We start from the raw sequence: 18,020 nt of genomic DNA, 5'->3' as shown, positions 1-18,020 counted from the left end.
CAGAATTTTGTAACATACCAATAGCTCTCAATTAGTTCTGTTCTCAGCAACTATGTTAGATTAAATTAAAATAACATTTTTAAGTTAGTGCCAGATTGAGTTATGCTATAGTGTCCCACACAACTATTTTTCGTTCTTATTCAGATTTGGTCGCTATAACTGCATCCATCTGCTAACTTATTGAGGAATGTTACAATGGATGTGCTTTTGAGAAACTACCATAAATAAACAATTTCTAAAACTGGTCAATGATTTCACAAAATTCTGTCCTTCATCTGTGTTGCCAATGACATTTCATCAGTTAATAGTATAGAGTGACCCATGTGTCTAGAAGCAGGGAGAGGATAAAATCAAAATCAGTTGCAATCTACCTCTGCTAGACAATTTGATAGCACTCACTTAGGGAGGCACAGTGGTAGAGTTGCAGCCTTACAGCACCAGACACCCGAATTCGATCATGACTATGGATGCTGTCTGTACAGAGTTTGTACGTTATCCCTGTGACCGCGTGAGTTTCCTCTGGGTGTTCCGGTATCATCCCATATTCCAAAGATGTGCAGGTGTGTAGGTTAATTGGCTTTGATAAAAAATTGTAGATTGTCCCTGGTGTGTAAGATTGGGCTAGTGATCGCTGGTCGGCATGGCCCCTTAATACTCCTACTGAATTGTGCCTCATCTAAGCCTCAAGAGTGTTTTATTGTCATATGTCCAAGATAGAACAATGAAATTCTTACTTCCTGCAGCACAACAGGATATGCAAACATAGTATGATATGACAAACAAGAGAAAAGAAAAGCTCAGTGTGTATTTATACTACTTATCCTACTTCTCAGGAAGTAGAGGCGCTGATGTGCTTTCCTTATAATTGCATCAGTGTGCTGGGTCCAGGAACGATCTTCGGAAATATACACGTCCAGGAATGTGAAGTTTTTGACTCTCTCCAGCATCGTCCCTTTGATATAAACAGGATTGTGGGTCCTCATCCTGCCTCTTCGAAAGTCCACAATCAGTTCTTTGGTTTTACTGATATTGAGAACCAGGTTAATGTGCTGGCACCATTTAGTCAATTGGTCGATCTCACTTCTATATTCTGATTCAGTGCCATCTGTAATTCGTCCCACAACAGTGATGTCATCGGCGAACGACGATGGAGTTTGCACTATGTCTGGCTACAGTCATGAGTATAGAGTGAGTATAGAGCGGGTAGAGCAGGGGGCTGAGCACGCAGCCTTGAGCTGCTCCCGTACTGATTGTTAATGAGGGTGGTATTTCTGCCAATTCGAACAGATTGTGGTCTGTGGATGAGGAAGTTGAGGATCCAATTGCAGAGGGATGCGTAGAGACCCAGTTCCGTGAGCTTGGTAACTAGCTTGGGGGGGGGGGGGGGGGGGGGGGGGGGGGTGGGGGGGGGTGATGGTATTGAACGTCGAGCTGTAGTCAATAAACAACAGCCTGACGCAAGTGTTTTTATTGTCCAAGTGGTCCGGTGCGGAGTGGAGAGACAGTGAGATCGCATCCTCCATTGACCTGTTGTGAAGGTAGGCAAACTGTAGTTGGTCGAGGTTCTTGTTGAGGTAGGAGTTGATATGTGCCATAACCAACCTCTCAAGGCACTTAATCACCTCAGATGTTAGTGCCTCTGGTTGATAGTCGTTGAGGCACATCACCTTACTCTTCTTGGGCACCGGTATTATTGATGCCCTCTTAAAGCAGGTAGAAACCTCAGACCTCAGTAGTGAGAGGTTGAAAATGTCTGCAAAAACTCCAGCCAGTTGGTCTGCACAGGTTTTGAGAACTCGACCGGGTATACCATCAGGTCCAGGCGCTTTCCGAGGGTTCACCCCCTTGAAGGATCTTCTGACGTTAGACTCTGTGACTGTGATACCATCATTGGTATGGGGGCTCGGGAAGGCCCATCAGTGTTCTCCCTATCAAAGCGTGCGTAGAATGCATTGAGCTCTTCAGGGAGTGATGCTTTGCTGTCGCTGAGCTGCCTGCTGATTTCGCCTTGTAGGTGATAGCATTCAAACCCTGCCACAGTTGCCGAACATCCGCCCCATCCACCAGCTTTGAGTGGAAGTCCCTTTTGGCCTTTTTGATGGCCTTATCAAGGTCGTATCTGGACTTCTTATAGACCTTTGAGTCACCAGACCTGAATGCCTGGGATCTGGTCTTCAGAAGAATGCGGATCTCCTGATTCATCCAAGGCTTCTGGTTAGGAAACACTCGGAAGGTTTTTGTAGGAACACAGTCCCACACACCTTTCCTTTTGAAGTCTGTAACGACTGTGGCAAATTCATTTGGGTCTGTTGCCGAGTCCTTGAACATTGCCCAATCAATTGACTCCAAGCAGTCCTGTAGGGCTGCACTAAGGAAGTCCCAGTCAATACTGGGGAAGTTAAAAAGTCATCCTCAACAACAATCTGGTTGCTTTTACATCTTTCCATACTCTGTCCACAAAGAAGGTTTCTTTATCTCCTCCTTCCATTTGGGAGGCATATAGTATTATCTCAGAGTGATTGCACCTTTCTTATTCTTGAGCTCTGCCCATATTGCCCCAGTGGATGTACAGTCCAGTATGTGCAAGTTGCAAACAGCTGTGACATTCTCTCTGATTAGTAAATTAAATTCCTCTACGTCTTAACTCCTCCTCCATCATATCTGGGGCTTAAGATAATGAAAGAATAAGACAAAAAAAAATCCAAATCAGGATGATTCCCTTTTGGAGGGAAACCTGCTTGATAGTAGAGACTTTAAGATTGTAATATGTTGTCAAATAAACTGTGATGAGTTGCTGCGGTGTATTTTGTAGATTGTACACTATACAGAATGGCAATAGACAATAGGTGCAGAAGTAGGCCATTTGGCCCTTCTAGCCAGCACCGCCATTCAATGTGATAATGGCTGATCATCCCCAATAAGTACCCCGTTCCTGCCTTCTCCCCATATCCCCTGACTCCGCCAATTTTAAGAGCCCTATCTAGCTCTCTCTTGAAATCATCCAGAGAACCGGCCTCCACCGCCCTCTGAGGCAGAGAATTCCACAAACTCACCACTCTCTGTGTTTCCTTCCTCATCTCTGTTCTAAATGGCTTACTCCTTATTCTTAAACTATGGCCCCTGGTTCTGGACTCCCCCAACATCAGGAACATGTTTCCTGCCTCTAGCGTGTCCAAGCTCTTAACAATCTTATATGTTTCAATGAGATGCCCTCTCATCCTTCTAAACTCCAGAGTGTACAAGCCCAGCTGCTCCATTCTCTCGGCATATGACAGTCCCGCCATCCCGGGAATAAACCTTGTAAACCTACGCTGCACTCCCTCAATAGCAAGAATGTCCTTCCTCAAATTAGGGAACGAAAACTGCACACAATACTCCAGGTGTGGCCTCACTAGGGCTCTGTACAACTGCAGAAGGACCTCTTTGCTCCCGATATTCGATTCCTCTTGTATAAAGGCCCCAACATGCCATTTGCTTTCTTCACTGCCTGCTGTACCTGCTTGCTTACTTTCATAGACTGATGTACAAGGACTCCCAGATCCTGTTGTACTTCCCCTTTTCCCAACTTGACGCCATTTAGATAGTAATCTGCCTTCCTGTTTTTGCTACCAAAGTGGATAACCTCACATTTGTCCGCATTAAACTTCATCTGTCATGCATCTGCCTATTCCCCCAACCTGTCCAAGTCACCCTGCATTCTCATAGCATCCTCCTCACAGTTCACACTGCCACCCAGCTTTGTGTCATCTGCAAATTTGCTAATGTTACTTTGAATCCCTTCATCCAAATCATTGATTTATATTGTAAATAGCTGCGGTCCCAGCACCGAGCCTTGCGATACCCCACTAGTCACTGCTTGCCATTCTGAAAGGGACCCATTAATCCCTACTCTGTTTCCTGTCTGCCAACCACTTCCCTATCCATGTCAGCACTCTACCCCCAATACCATGTGCCCTAATTTTGCCCACAGATCTCCTATGTGGGACCTTATCAAATGCTTTCTGAAAGTCCAGGTACACTACATCCACTGGCTTTCCCTTGTCCATTTTCCTAGTTACAGCTTCAAAAATTTCCAGAAGATTAGTCAAGCATGATTTCCCCTTCGTAAATCCATGCTGACTCGAACCGATCCTGTTACTGCTATCCAAATGTTCGGCTATCTCATCTTTTATAATTGACTCCAGTATCTTCCCCACCACCGATGTCAGGCTAACTCGTTTATAGTTCCCCGTTTTCTCTCTCCCGCCTTTCTTAAAAAGTGGGATAACATTAGCTACCCTCCAATCCACAGGAACTGATCCTGAGTCTATAGAACTTTGGAAAATTATCACCAATGCATCCACAATTTCTAGAGCCACTTCCTTAAGTACCCTGGGATGCAGACCATCAGGCTCTGGGGATTTATCAGCCTTCAGTCCCATCAGTCTATCCAACACCATTTCCTGCCTAAAGTGGATTTCCTTCAGTTCCTCTGTCACCCCAGATCCTCTGGCCACTACTATATCAGGAAGATTGTTTGTGTCCTCCTTAGTGACGACAGATCCAAAGTACCTGTTCAACTCATCTGCCATTTCCTTGTTCCTCATAATAAATTCACCTTTTTCGGTCTTCAAGGGTCCAACTTTGGTCTTAACTAATTTTTTCCTCTTCACATACCTAAAGAAGCTTTTACTATCCTGCTTTATATTCTTGGCTAGCTTACCTTCGTACCTCATCTTTTCTCCCCGTATTGTCTTTTTGGTTATCTTCTGTTGTTCTTTAAACATTACCCAATCCTCTTGCTTCCCGCTCATCTTTGCTACGTTGTACTTCTTCCCTTTAATTTTTATACTGTCCCTGACGTCCCTTGTCAGCCATGGTCATCCCTTTCTCCCCTTGGAATCTTTCTTCCTGCTAGGAATGAACTGATCCTGCGCCTTCTGTTTTATTCCTAGAAACACCTGCCATTTTTGTTTCTCTGTCATCCCTGCTAGTGTACCTTTCCAGTCAACTTTGGCTAGCTCCTCCCTCATGGCCCCATAGTCCCCTTTATTCAACTGCAACACTGACACCTCCGATCTACTCTTCTCCCTCTCCAATTGTAGATTAAACCTGACCATGTTATGGTCACTGCCTCCTAATGGCTCATTAACCTCGCAGTCCATTATCAAATCTGGTTCTTTACATAACACTAAATCCAGAAATGCCTTCTCCCTGGTAGCCTCCAATATAAAGCTGTTCAAATAATCCATCACAAAGGCACTCTACAAAGTCCCTTTCTTGGGGTCCAGTACATAGTGCTTAAGAAATAAGTATTATTTTTAAGATAGAAGATGGAGTGACAGCTTTGCTGCTCTGGCACAAAGATGATAACATTCTGAAACATTGGTGAAATTGCTTACATCCAAACGATAACAACTTTGGGGAGTCATATGCTGCAGATTATTTAGCCTCTGACTGACTACAATGCCACAGTCCGAGCCCACATGTCTCGTTAAATGTTATGTCAACAGTCACACACAAGAATTTATTTAAGGGTGTATAAATGTATAAATGCTATATAATAGTTCATGCCAGAATGCTATTTCTGTAGGGTTAAACTGCATTGTCTAAGCAAATGTGAATGAAACACTCATTTGTAATAATCAAGCATCAGCATTTCTGAAATAAACGTAGAAAAGATTGGAGGTACTAAGCATCTGTGAAAAGATGAACAGTTAATGTCTCAAAATTGCAAAATGTTAACTGTTTCCCTTTCCACAGATGCTGCCCAAGCTGCTGAATGTTGACATTGCTCTGGGAAACACAATTATCATCCTTTGTTGAGAAGTATGTTTTGTATTTGACTTAGAAACATAGAAAATAGGTGCAGGAGTAGGCCATTCGGCCCTTCGAGCCTGCACCGCCATTCAATATGATCATGGCTGATCATCCAACTCAGTATCCTGTACCTGCCTTCGCTCCATACCCCCTGATCCCTTTAGCCACATCTAACTCCCTCTTAAATATAGCCAATGAACTGGCCTCAACTACCTTCTGTGGCAGAGAATTCCAGAGATTCACAGAGATACTGAGTTGGATGATCAGCCATGATCATATCCGGTAGGCGGCGCGACTCTCGTCAGCAGCGGGTTTTTATTATTTTATGTCTATGTTTTTATGTAGTTTTTGTTATTTTTGTTGGGGTATGTGTGTGGGGGGGTGGGGGTGGTGTGGGAGTAACTTTTAAATCTCTCCCTGCACGGGAGACCCGACCTTTTCTTTGTCGGGTCTCCGTTGTCGTTGGGGCTGCAACGAGGAGCGGCCTCCAACAGGAAGACCGGGGGCTCTGGTGCCGACTACTCACCTCACCGTCGCGGAGCTGGCCGAGTCCAGAGCGGGTGGAGCTGTGGTGGACGCTGCTGCGGCCCGACCCCCGGAGATTCGGTGGCTGCAACTGCGGGTTTGGCGGACAGTGACGCCGGGAGCCCGCGGGACCCTGGGGGGAGACCGCTTTTCCGGGCTCCCGCAACGGCGACTTCTCCCGCCCGAGTTGCGGGGTTGAAGAGCTCCTGGAGCAGGGCTTTACAGCACCGCCCCGCGCGGCTTGGAATGGCCGGGGGCTCTAACACCAAGACCCGGTGTGCGACCTTGCATCACCCGGCGTGGCTTTAATGGCCACGGGACAATTCGCCATCGCCCGCCGGGGGCTTTGACTTTGACTCTGACATCGGGGGGGGGGGGGGGGGGGGGAGAGTGCAGTGGAGAGAAAAGTTTTTTTGGCCTTCCATCACATCAATGTGATGGATGTTTATGTAAATTATGTTGTGTCTTGGGTCTATTTGTTTGTAATGTATGGCTGCAGAAACGGCATTTCGTTTGGACCTCAAGGGGTCCAAATGACAATAAATTGAATTGTATTGTATTGTATTGTACTCTCTGTGTGAAAAATGTTTTTCACATCTCAGTCCCAAAGGATTTCCCCTTTATCCTTAAACTGTGACCCCTTGTCCTGGACTTCCCCAACATCAGGAACAATCTTCCTGCATCTAGCCTGTCCAACCCCTTAAGAATTTTGTAAGTTTCTATAAGATCCCCCCTCAATCTTCTAAATTCTAGCGAGTACAAGCTGAGTCTATCCAGTCTTTCTTCATATGAAAGTCCTGACATCCCAGGAATCAGTCTGGTGAACCTTCTCTGTACTCTCTCTATGGCAAGAATGTCTTTCCTCAGATTAGGAGACCAAAACTGTACGCAATACTCCAGGTGTGGTCTCACCAAGACCCTGTACAACTGCAGTAGAACCTCCCTCCTCCTATACTCAAATCCTTTTGCTATGAATGCTAACATACCATTCGCTTTCTTCACTGCCTGCTGCACCTGCATGCCTACTTTCAATGACTGGTGTACCATGACACCCAGGTCTCGTTGCATCTCCCCTTTTCCTAATCGGCCACTATTTAGATAATAGTCTACTTGCCTGTTTTTGCCACCAAAGTGGATAACCTCACATTTATCCACATTATACTGCATCTGCCATGCATTTGTCCACTCACCCAGCCTATCCAAGTCACCTTGCAACCTCCTAGCATCTTCCTCACAGCTAACACTGCCTCCCAGCTTCGTGTCATCCGCAAACTTGGAGATGTTGCATTCAATTCCCTCGTCCAAATCATTAATATATATTGTAAATAGCTGGGGTCCCAGCACTGAGCCTTGCGGTACCCCACTAGTCACTGCCTGCCATTCTGAAAAGGACCCGTTTATTCCTACTCTTTGCTTCCTGTTTGCCAGGCAGTTCTCTATCCACATCAATACTGAACCCCCAATACCGTGTGCTTTAAGTTTATATACTAATCTCTAATGTGGGACATGTCGACTTGATAGATGAATTAACAATGAGGAGATGCATTTCGTATAAGAGTCAATAAATTTATCTTTTTTCATTTGAGAAGGGAAGTGTATGCTGGGAATCTGAAAGACTCAATAACTGTGTGGTCAACTTCAAGAGAAAAGACAAGTCCAATTGCAGGTAACTACACAGAGGCTTCCTCCTGGTGGATGAAAAGCTTCTTGCTGAATTGCAACATGAATTCCACCCATAAAGGAGTGTAAATCATAAACATTGAAAAAATATTTCTGCATCGAGGCACATTTCGTTTAATTTACAAATACAGCATGGAAACAGGCCCTTTGGCCCACACCGACCAGCAATCATCTTATCACTAGTTCTATCCTACTCACTAGGGACATTTTACAGAAGCCAATTAACCTACAAACCTGTACATCTTTGGAATGTGGGAGGAAACCGGAGCACCCGGAGAAAAACCACATGGTCACAGGGAGAACGTACAAACTCCGTATGGACAGCACCTGTAATCAGGATTGAAGTTGGGTCTCTAGTACTGTAATGCAGCAACTCTACTGCTGCACCACTGCGCTGCCATATGTAAATAAAATACAGTCAAACAATTAGTGATTAATCCGGAATGGTTTTCTTTTCCATTCGGAATTGAAGTGAGGGATTTAATGAAGAAGAATTGGAAGCCAGGAATTTAAATTAGTATAACTCAGTTTCTTTCAAGTATATTTGGTTTCAGATATTTCATTTTGCACACCGAGTACTTGTTTAATTTTTTTTTGAATGTATACATTTACAGAAAACTGTGAAAAAAGATCATTTAAGATGCTGTTTGAAAGTTTAAATGATGATTGAATGGAAAGTTAAGCATAATTTTCCAGATATGCACTGTGTTCTGCCTATCCATGCGAAGAGCTGACAGTGCCACATTTCAGCTACATCATCCTCTCCGACAGCTAAAATGTGGTGTTGCATCCTCTTCAGAGAAAATTTGTGTCTGCACTATGAAGCATTGTACATTATTTCTTGCCACTGCAGGGGTTCAAGTCCATATGGAACCTTCACAAATATTACCACAGATCAAATAGGCAGCATTTCAAGGCAGATTTGACATACCTATTTAAATGAACAGCAGGGGACCTTGAGCTGCCTCAGGCTGTAGAGGAATAAAACTCTGCAGAGAAGCCTTCACTGCAGTCCCATTACTCAGCAAAGGCACTTTCTGCATTTATCATTCATTTCATTTCAGCTAGGGCAAGAAGCTCATTTGCCCAAGGTCAATGAAGAGTGAAAGGGTTTCAAGAAATTAATGCGCCTGACAAGCCAAGATTTTGTCTTGAAGCTCTCCTTGGAAACTACAGAAGACCCAAAGTGAATTCCTACTGTGCCTAAAGGTTCAAAACCTATGTTATAATACAACCTACAGACAGTTTCTGTAAGATTTTGAATGTTAATACGTTAAATGGAAATGTCATCAAACAATGTAATGCTGCAGATCATAACCACCAATGAACTTAAACTAATTTTTATTATACGCTTTCTAATGATGTAATTCAGAGTTACTAACCCTTACAAAAACATCTTAAAATAAATGTATGGATGGGATATAATTATTGTGGCTAAGGTTTACCAAACAAAAATAAAAGCTCCACAGGTTTACAGTCTACATTTGCAGCACAATATAGCTTTGATTTTGAAGCAGCTCAAACAGCAAGAAATATGAAAATCATGTCAAATTTTTAAACACAGGCACTGAAATGATTTTTAGGATGTTGCCAATCATGATCACACAAACCTTATGATATACATTAAAAATTGCAGAAGAATTATACAGTCTAGAGCTGTCTAACATTCTTGCTATATTCTGGCAAGCCATAATATTCTTGCTACTAATTCGCTAAGAATTATCTGTAAAACAAGCAAATCAGTACTTGATCCTTTTCAGTCCCTGTGCAATATTAAAAATATCTTAGGCATCTTAATATGCACTTTATTTAGGATAATTAAGATTACATTTATTTTCCCCCAAAGAACACTTCGTTGATTTGTATTAACCAATGATAAAATCATTCTTGTAACATGAAGCTAAGTGTGCATAATAACATTTAGAAATAAAATACAAAGACAACATAAAATAATCAATTCTGTGGTTCCTTATTTTGCAGTATATATATTTCTTGCCATCATATGTTAGCTCATGAACAGTGCTGTGAGGAGGGGTGATGAATCAATAAATATTATGTAACATGATATATCATGGCACACATCAGGTATGGTGAAATTAAAAGATATCTTACAAATAGTAAATGGCAGATGGAACGGATTTTTAACAGAATCATGAGAGGTAGCTCAAGTAGCTTATAAAAATTATCTTTACTTCGGTCCACAATAATATTATTGGCAATAGACCATTATATTTGTTTAATAAATATCTGTTTTAGCTGAGGAGTAACTATCACATGCATGGAGAGAAAATTAGTTTAACTTGGCTTCATGTTCAGCATGGATATTGTGGGCTAAAGGGCCTTCTTCAGTTCTATATTCTATCTATGTATAAATTCATTTTAGTTTAGTTTATTGTCATGTGTACCGGGGCACAGTGAAAAACTTTTGTTGTGTGCTATCCAGGCAGCGGAAAGACAATACATGATTACAATTGAGCCATTTACAGTGTATAGATACATAAGGGAATAACGTTAAGGTAAAGCTAGCAAAATCTGAATAAGGATAGTCCAAGGGTCACCAATGAGGTAGATAGTAGTTCAGGACTGCTCTCTGGATGTGGTAGGATGATTCACTTGCCTGATAAATGCTGGGAAGAAACTGTCCCCGATTCTGAAAACAGCACGCAAGAACAATGCGACCATGAATGGAGAGCGAGCAAAGGCGTAACACATTAAGAATGGGATAGTAAAGGAACAAGGAAAAATGCTTCTATATATTGTATCAGTGTTGCTGTTGTAGGTAACAAAACCGAAGGGGGAAATGAGTTAGGTCGCAAGTTGATAGCTGTCTAATCACAACTGCGTGAAGGAGTATTAGTGATCACTGTATCATGGCTTATTATTAAATAACTGAATGATTCATACCAATGTATTACATTTAACAGCTCTCAGTGAATTCTAAGCGGTTAACAAGTTTGCGGTCACACTTTTAGACATCAGAAACTCTAAAAGAAAACAGGTGTTAATCACTGCAGATTCTCTCATTTATACTTAAGACAAATTGAAATGTTTTGATGCAAAGCTAACAGTATTGCTACTTTTGGTAATGTACCAGGATTATACTGTGATTCAGTTTGATATCCCCATGCAATAGCGTATCATGAATGTGGGGAATTTAGTTTAGCCTATATTATTCATCATTAATAATGAATTTACAGGTTAATTAAACATCTTTTTAAACTAAAGTAAAATATGTTTAAGTAGCCTGTAATTTTATTAATGATAAATAATATGACTAAACTAGTGATATAGTATGGAAACAGGCCCTTCGGCCCACCAATGCTGACCATTGATCTCCTGTTCACACTAATTAACTCCACGCGTCTTTGAGATGTGGGAGGAAACTGGAGCACCCGGTGGAAATCCATGTGGTTTCAGGGAAAATGTGCAAACTCACAGATAGCACCCGAGATCAGGATTAAATCTAGGTCTCTGGCACTATGGCGCAGCAGTTCCACCAGCAGCGCCACTGTGCCACCCAATTACTTGCATAATTTTATACCACTGAGCTGCAACTGAAAGGAAGTGAATGTGTAAAAGATGTACTGCGTTGAAGCCTGTCAATCTTCCTGGGAATAACAGATAAATGGTGCATAGTACATTAGATTGCACAATGGGGCGAGAGGGAGCGGGTGTTTCGAGGAGGTGGTACAATGGCAGGTGAAGGAAAAACAAGAATAGTAAGAATGCCACATGGGAATAATAAGCCAGCATGAAATGTTTTGGCACATTACTGCCCTTGAGAGAAATGAGCTCCATCTTACAAAAGTAAATGCACAGACAATAACTACAGTGATCAACTCTTACAAATCTGGACATGGAAAGTTGTGGTAAAAGAGGTACTAACTTTGCGTTAAATATTATCTCATAACAAGCACATCAGCAGTACGTATACCAAGGTGAATGGCAACATACTGCATTCCTAATACAACAACAATCTATATACACAGCTTTATTCTCTGCCAAAAAATATAGGTTAAATTGTTATTATTTTATCATACCCTTCCAAGTTAAAACCAACAAAAATGTTTATGTGAGCAAGAAATTTGAAGAAAAACAATCATTTTCACAAGGATCGAAAATGAATTAATATTTTACAATCAGCTTGTGTGATTTTAGTGAATCTAGGTGATTCCAAATATGCCACATACATCAGATTGGTTAGCATTTGGTTGCATAGTTAATTGAGTAAATGTATAACTCGAGTCTCTCCCTAAAAATACAGACATAGATAATTTCTGAGAGTATTGCTATGAAAATAACAGTAACAATAATGGAAGAAAAAAATGCTCCAAATCTTCACAGACAACCGATTAAGCTACTCTCTCAAGCACAGAAATGCGCTGCAAAATGACATTGGGGTTTTCAGTGTACTTCATATTGCAGATTACTTCCCCAGTGGAGGATTTGAGGGGGGCTGTCTTGCTCTGGACTGGTCCTAATGCCTTCTTAATGCCATCGTACATTCCCCTGATGTTCCCTGTTATGGCGGCCGTCTGGATGTCCTCACTAAGCTACGTCCAGTAGTGGGGAACTAATCACAGACGAATGGCAGCAGATGGAGAGATGGGTGGAACACTACTCCGACCTCTACTCGAGAGAGAACACTGTGTCCCCCTCAGCCCTTAATGCCATCGAGTGCCTGCCGACCATGAATGAGTTAGACACAGAGCCGACGGTGGAAGAGCTCAGCAAGGCCGTTGACAGCCTGGCATTAGGCAAGGCCCCAGGCAGCAACGGGATTCCCCCTGACCTGATCAAGCATTGCAAGACTACCTTACTGCTTCCTTTGTATGAAGTCCCCTGCCAGTGCTGGCAAGAAGCTGTACCACAGGCCATGAGGGATGCCACGATCATTACCCTCTACAAGAACAAGGGCGAGAGAAGCGACTGCAACAACGACAGAGGCATCTCCCTCCTCAACATCATCAGTAAGGTCTTCGCTCGGGTCATCTTGATCCGCCTGCAGAAGCTGGCAGAACGTGTCTACCCAGAGTCACAGTGCGGTTTCCGAGCTGGAAGGTCAACAGTAGACATGGTCTTCTCCCTTCACCAGCTCCAGGAGAAGTGCAGAGAACAGCGGAAGCCACTGTATGTTGCTTTCATTGACCTCACCAAGGCGTTCGACCTCGTCAGCAGAGATGGCCTATTTAAGGCTCTGCCAAAGATTGGCTGCCCAACAAAACTGTAGAGCATGATAGAATCCTCCACATCAACACGAAGGGGACAGTGCAGTTCAATAGCAGCTTCTCTGAGCCCTTCGACATCCAGTGACGTCAAACAAGGCTGCTTCCTCGCTCCCACACACTTTGGGATTTTCTTCGCTCTGCTCCTGAAACATGCCTTCGGCACTGAAACAGGGGATCTACTGAGTACTAGATCAGATGGCAGGCTCTTCAACCTCACCCGCCTCAGAGCAAAGACAAAAGTTTGTGAAGCTCTCATCAGAGACATGTTGTTTGCCGATGACGCCATAGTTGTGTCCCACACCCAGCAGGAACTACAGTCACTGATGGACCGCTTCTATCGGGCATGCAAGGACTTCGGGCTGACCACCAGCCTGAAGAAGACGAACGTCTTGGGGCAGGATACAGAGGCGCCCCCTGTCATCACTACCGACAACTACGAACTTGATGCCGTCCATCAGTTCACGTACCTCGGCTCCACCATCACCGACAACCTCTCCTTGGACACAGGGATTGATAAAAGGATCGGGAAGGCACCTACAACTCTCACTTGCCTCACAACCCGAGTGTGGACAAACCCAAATCTGACAGTGAAGACAAAGATAGCAGTCTACAACGCCTGTGTCATCAGCATGCTGCTGTATGGCAGCGAGACATGGACTACATATGCCAGGCAGGAGAGAAGACTCAACACCTTGCACCTGAGAAGCATCCGCCGTATCCTGGGCATATCCTGGCAAGACAGAGTGTCCAATGTCGAGATCCTGTCTCGCGCTGGCCTTCCCAGTATGTACACTCTACTCAGGCAGCGCAGACTGCGGTGGTTGGGCCATGTTTATCGCAAGGTGGATCGCCGTATTCCAAAAGACATTCTCTATGGAGAGCTGACATCTGGGAGGTTAGCCATCGGCCGCCCCCAGCTACGTTACAAGGATGTCAGCAAGAGAGATATGAAGGTGCTCGACATCGATGTGGAGTCCTGGGAGAGCCTTGCAGCTGACCGCACGAGGTGGAGAGATACCCTGAACCAACATCTCAAACCGGGGGAAGAGAAACTGTTGAACGCAGCGGCAAACAAGCAGGCACGCAGAAAGGAGCGCAGCAACTTCAACAGACCAGAGACCACACACAAATGTGACCTTTGACACAGAGACTGTCACTTCCGCATTGGTCTCTTCAACCACAAGCGACGCTGCTCCAGCCGAGGCTTGGAGCAAGCAGCCAACAACTAAAATGCATCACCCATGGTCAGTCATGACCGAGGGGGGCCTACTTTGCATATTGCAGATGCAGACAATGTACTTAGTGAAAAAAATGGTAAGGTGATATTGTGTTTTCATTAGACAAGGGGAAATATCTTTAACCAAGTTTTGAAATAACAAGAAACCTTTGAAATAAACTAGAGAAAATTGAAGCAATGCCAGGTACGTTCATGTCATGCTGACATGATGCTACTGGTGCTGTCATTTGGGGGAATGCAGTTGGGGAAAAAACGAGGAGACATGCGAGATGGAAAGAATTCGAAAGGAAAATGATGCCAATGACTCAGAAAAGTAAAATGCACGAATGATTAAAACTATAATTTTGCAACATAAAGGTACACTGCCGATTTTCCGGCACCCTTGGTTCCAGACCCTTGCCGGATTATCCATTTTGCTGAGCCAATGGAGGTCATGTAATAATGATTGAATAACACACCCCTGACCCACTAATTATACCCCTCCCATCTCTCTAAAGCACCATGGAGTGCTAGAAATGTACATAATTATAATAACAAATAGAATCAACTCTTTCGAGACGTAGGACACATCCCAAAAGAGCGTGCGCCATGCAATGGCATTTGTAGCTTCCCATTGACCTATTCAGGCAGTCGCGGGAATTCAAGTGCACTCTTGTAATTTTGTCTGGAATAAAGGTGGTGTCGGACCATTAGTTGTCGGAAAAATCAGTGTTGTGCCTGTATTATATTAAGATTTGCATTTTGTAGATACACAAATGATAAATGCTTCTAAAGCCAGACCTTTGTCACACCGAGTGGGTCTTGATTCAGGGTACGAGTAGGTGAGTATTAAATCAACTCAAAGTGTAGTGGAAGTGCTTTAGAATGGTCTTAATTAACTGATGACAAAGGTAAATCAGGTTCAAACGCTTTCAAAGTGGTCATTTTGTATATGCACCTGATTGTAAATTTCATTTATTTTTGCCAATGGAAATTAAGCTTAGAAACTTAAATTTCATTTAAACTTTAAAGTTAATTTTCACAGCAGCAGCAAGTTATTTCCTTTGCACATATTATTTAAACACTTACATGCATTAGTGAATAGTAGGATTGCTTTCCAGTGTAAAAAAGAAAACTGAAAGGACGCCCATCTTCTCCCCATTGGACAGCTGTAAAACAGGGGGGAAAAAAGGAGAATCATATTTTGGTTTACCCAAGGCATAAGTAAATGCTCTAATGATGTTAGCACAGTAAACTTGTAAGTACCAAAATAAACAGAAGGTGAAATGCAAAACGCTGCAGCAACTAAAGATTTGAATTACATTTCCAGGGCATTGAACAGACGGACCATCTAATCGATTCTGGCCAATACACTAAAAGAGATATGGATTGCGCTAAAGATAAGCCTAAACAAGATCACTGCTCACTACAGGTCCCGAAAGTCTGAAGAAGGGTTTCGGCCCGAAACGTCGCCTATTTCCTTCGCTCCATAGATGCTGCTGCACCCGCTGAGTTTCCCCAGCAATTGTGTGTACCCACTGCTCACTACATGTTGCTTCTAAAATAGAAAGTGAAGATAATCAAACAAATTTGAACCTTGCCAATGCCAGCATTCAGTAATATTTTATGTTAGAATTTTGAGAGAGCTATGTGATCAAATGATTTATTCTGAAGAATTTCACAAGTTACTTGGCTATTCACTGTACACACTCTTAACAGTTCACTGCATGGTCCGTGCAACTTGCAAATCTATTTAACAATATTTTTAACCATTGAGATAAGCCCTGCTGCTTTCCAACTGGCAGATCATAAGCAATCAGCAGCAAACACAATGCAAACTTTAGCTGCATTTTAACTGAGAAAGCCCCTTCACGGAAAGGCTCTTTTTTGAGTCAAGTGGACATTCACACCTGATGAGTCCAGCAAGGTTATATTCATGCAGCTGTTAGGAAATTCAATCCACAAATCAGGACTTAGCGTGTTTAGTACTCCCAAAAGGGCAGTAATAAAGCCACAATAGATAACCTGTCATACAAATCATAAGTTCTCTCACAGATCTTCCGTTAAGCACATTGAGCATTTTCATTGCAGCCATCACATTAGGACCTTTAGAAAGATGTGCTACACATCCCTCCTCAAGTCTGTCTTGCCATTCAGTATGATCATAACTGATCTGCCCCTAGCCTCATCTTTTCTGTGCTAGTTCCAAGTAGCCCTTCATTTACTAATCTTTCAAATATATATCTATTTCCTCTTTAAAACACAATGCATTAGCCATCACCACCATAAGGTGGTACAGAACTCCAGCGATTCACCTCCATATGAAACTTTACAATTTATAGTTTTTCAAATTTGAGACTTATAGTTATCTTAAAATCTCTGAGCAAGGGAAATGAGAGAAAAAAAACAACAGTTCGTCCAACTGACATGGTAACTAATGTCACTTTTGGACATGGATGCACGATTAAAGAATCAGACTCCATGCTATGTTCCATACTTATCATCAAACTCAAGGAAAGGTCTCTGTTCATCCCTAGGCAATTGGATCCTCTATTTCCTCACACGCAGACCTCCATCAGTAGGAATTGGCAACAAGACTTTCACCCTGGAGACCATCAGCACAGGAGCATCTCAAGGATGTGTGTCCAGTCCTCTTCTCTACTCCGTCTATACCCATGACTGTGTTGCCAGACACAATTGCAACTGTCTTTAAGGTCCCATACAAGGAATTAGTGGGCAAAATTAGAGCACATGGTGTTGGGGGTAGGGTATTGCCACGGATAGAGAATTGGTTGGCAGACAGGAAACAAAGAGTAGGAATAAATGGGTCCCTGTCAGAATGGCAGGCAGTAGCAAGTGGAGTGCCGCAAGGCTCAGTGCTGGGGTCGCAACTATTTACAATATATATTAATGATTTAGATGATGGAATTAAAAGTAACACAAGCAATTTTGCAGATGACACAAAGCTGGGTGGCAGTGTGAACTGCGAAGAGGATGCTAGGAAGTTGCAGGGTGACTTGGACAGGTTGAGTGAGTGAGCAGATGCATGGCAGATGCTGTATAATGCAGATAAATGTGAGGTTATCCACTTTGGCGGCAAGAACAAGGAGGCAGATTATTATCTCAATGGTATCAGATTAGGAAAAAGGGAAGTGCAACGAGACCTGGGTGTCCTTGTACACCAGTCACTGAAAATAAACATGCAGGTACAGCAGGCAGTGAAGAAAGCTAATGGCATGTTGGCCTTCATAACTAGAGGATTTTACTATAGGAGTAAAGAAGTCCTTCTGCAGTTGTACAGGGCCCTGGTGAGACCACATCTGGAGTATTGTGTGCAGTTTTGGTCTTCTAATTTGAGGAAGGACATCGTTGCTATTGAGGGAGTGCAGCGTAGGTTCACGAGGTTAATCCCCGGAATGGCGTGACTGTCATACGAGGAAAGATTGGAAAGACTGGGCTTGTATTCACTGGAATTTAGAAGGATGAGAAGGAATCTTATATAACATATAACATTTTAAAAGGACTGGACAAGCTAAATGGCAGGAAAAATGTTCCCAATGTTGGGGGAGTTC

General features: G+C 43.0%; 1 protein-coding gene across 1 annotated transcript in view; it reads right to left on the bottom strand.

The window, feature by feature from the left end:
• The window catches only part of mrps9 (mitochondrial ribosomal protein S9), a 73,355-nt gene that overhangs the window by 27,370 nt on the left and 27,965 nt on the right, over nt 1-18,020 (bottom strand). The window contains exon 5 of the mRNA XM_033022608.1: nt 15,538-15,617. Coding sequence (XP_032878499.1) covers nt 15,538-15,617 — 80 coding nt within the window. The remainder of the gene's footprint in view (nt 1-15,537; nt 15,618-18,020) is intronic.

The sequence above is a fragment of the Amblyraja radiata genome, chromosome 6, assembly GCF_010909765.2.
Source record: "Amblyraja radiata isolate CabotCenter1 chromosome 6, sAmbRad1.1.pri, whole genome shotgun sequence".
NCBI lineage: Eukaryota > Metazoa > Chordata > Chondrichthyes > Rajiformes > Rajidae > Amblyraja > Amblyraja radiata.
The sequence above is the reverse complement of the archived record's forward strand: the minus strand, read 5'-3'. Positions and strand labels throughout refer to the sequence as shown.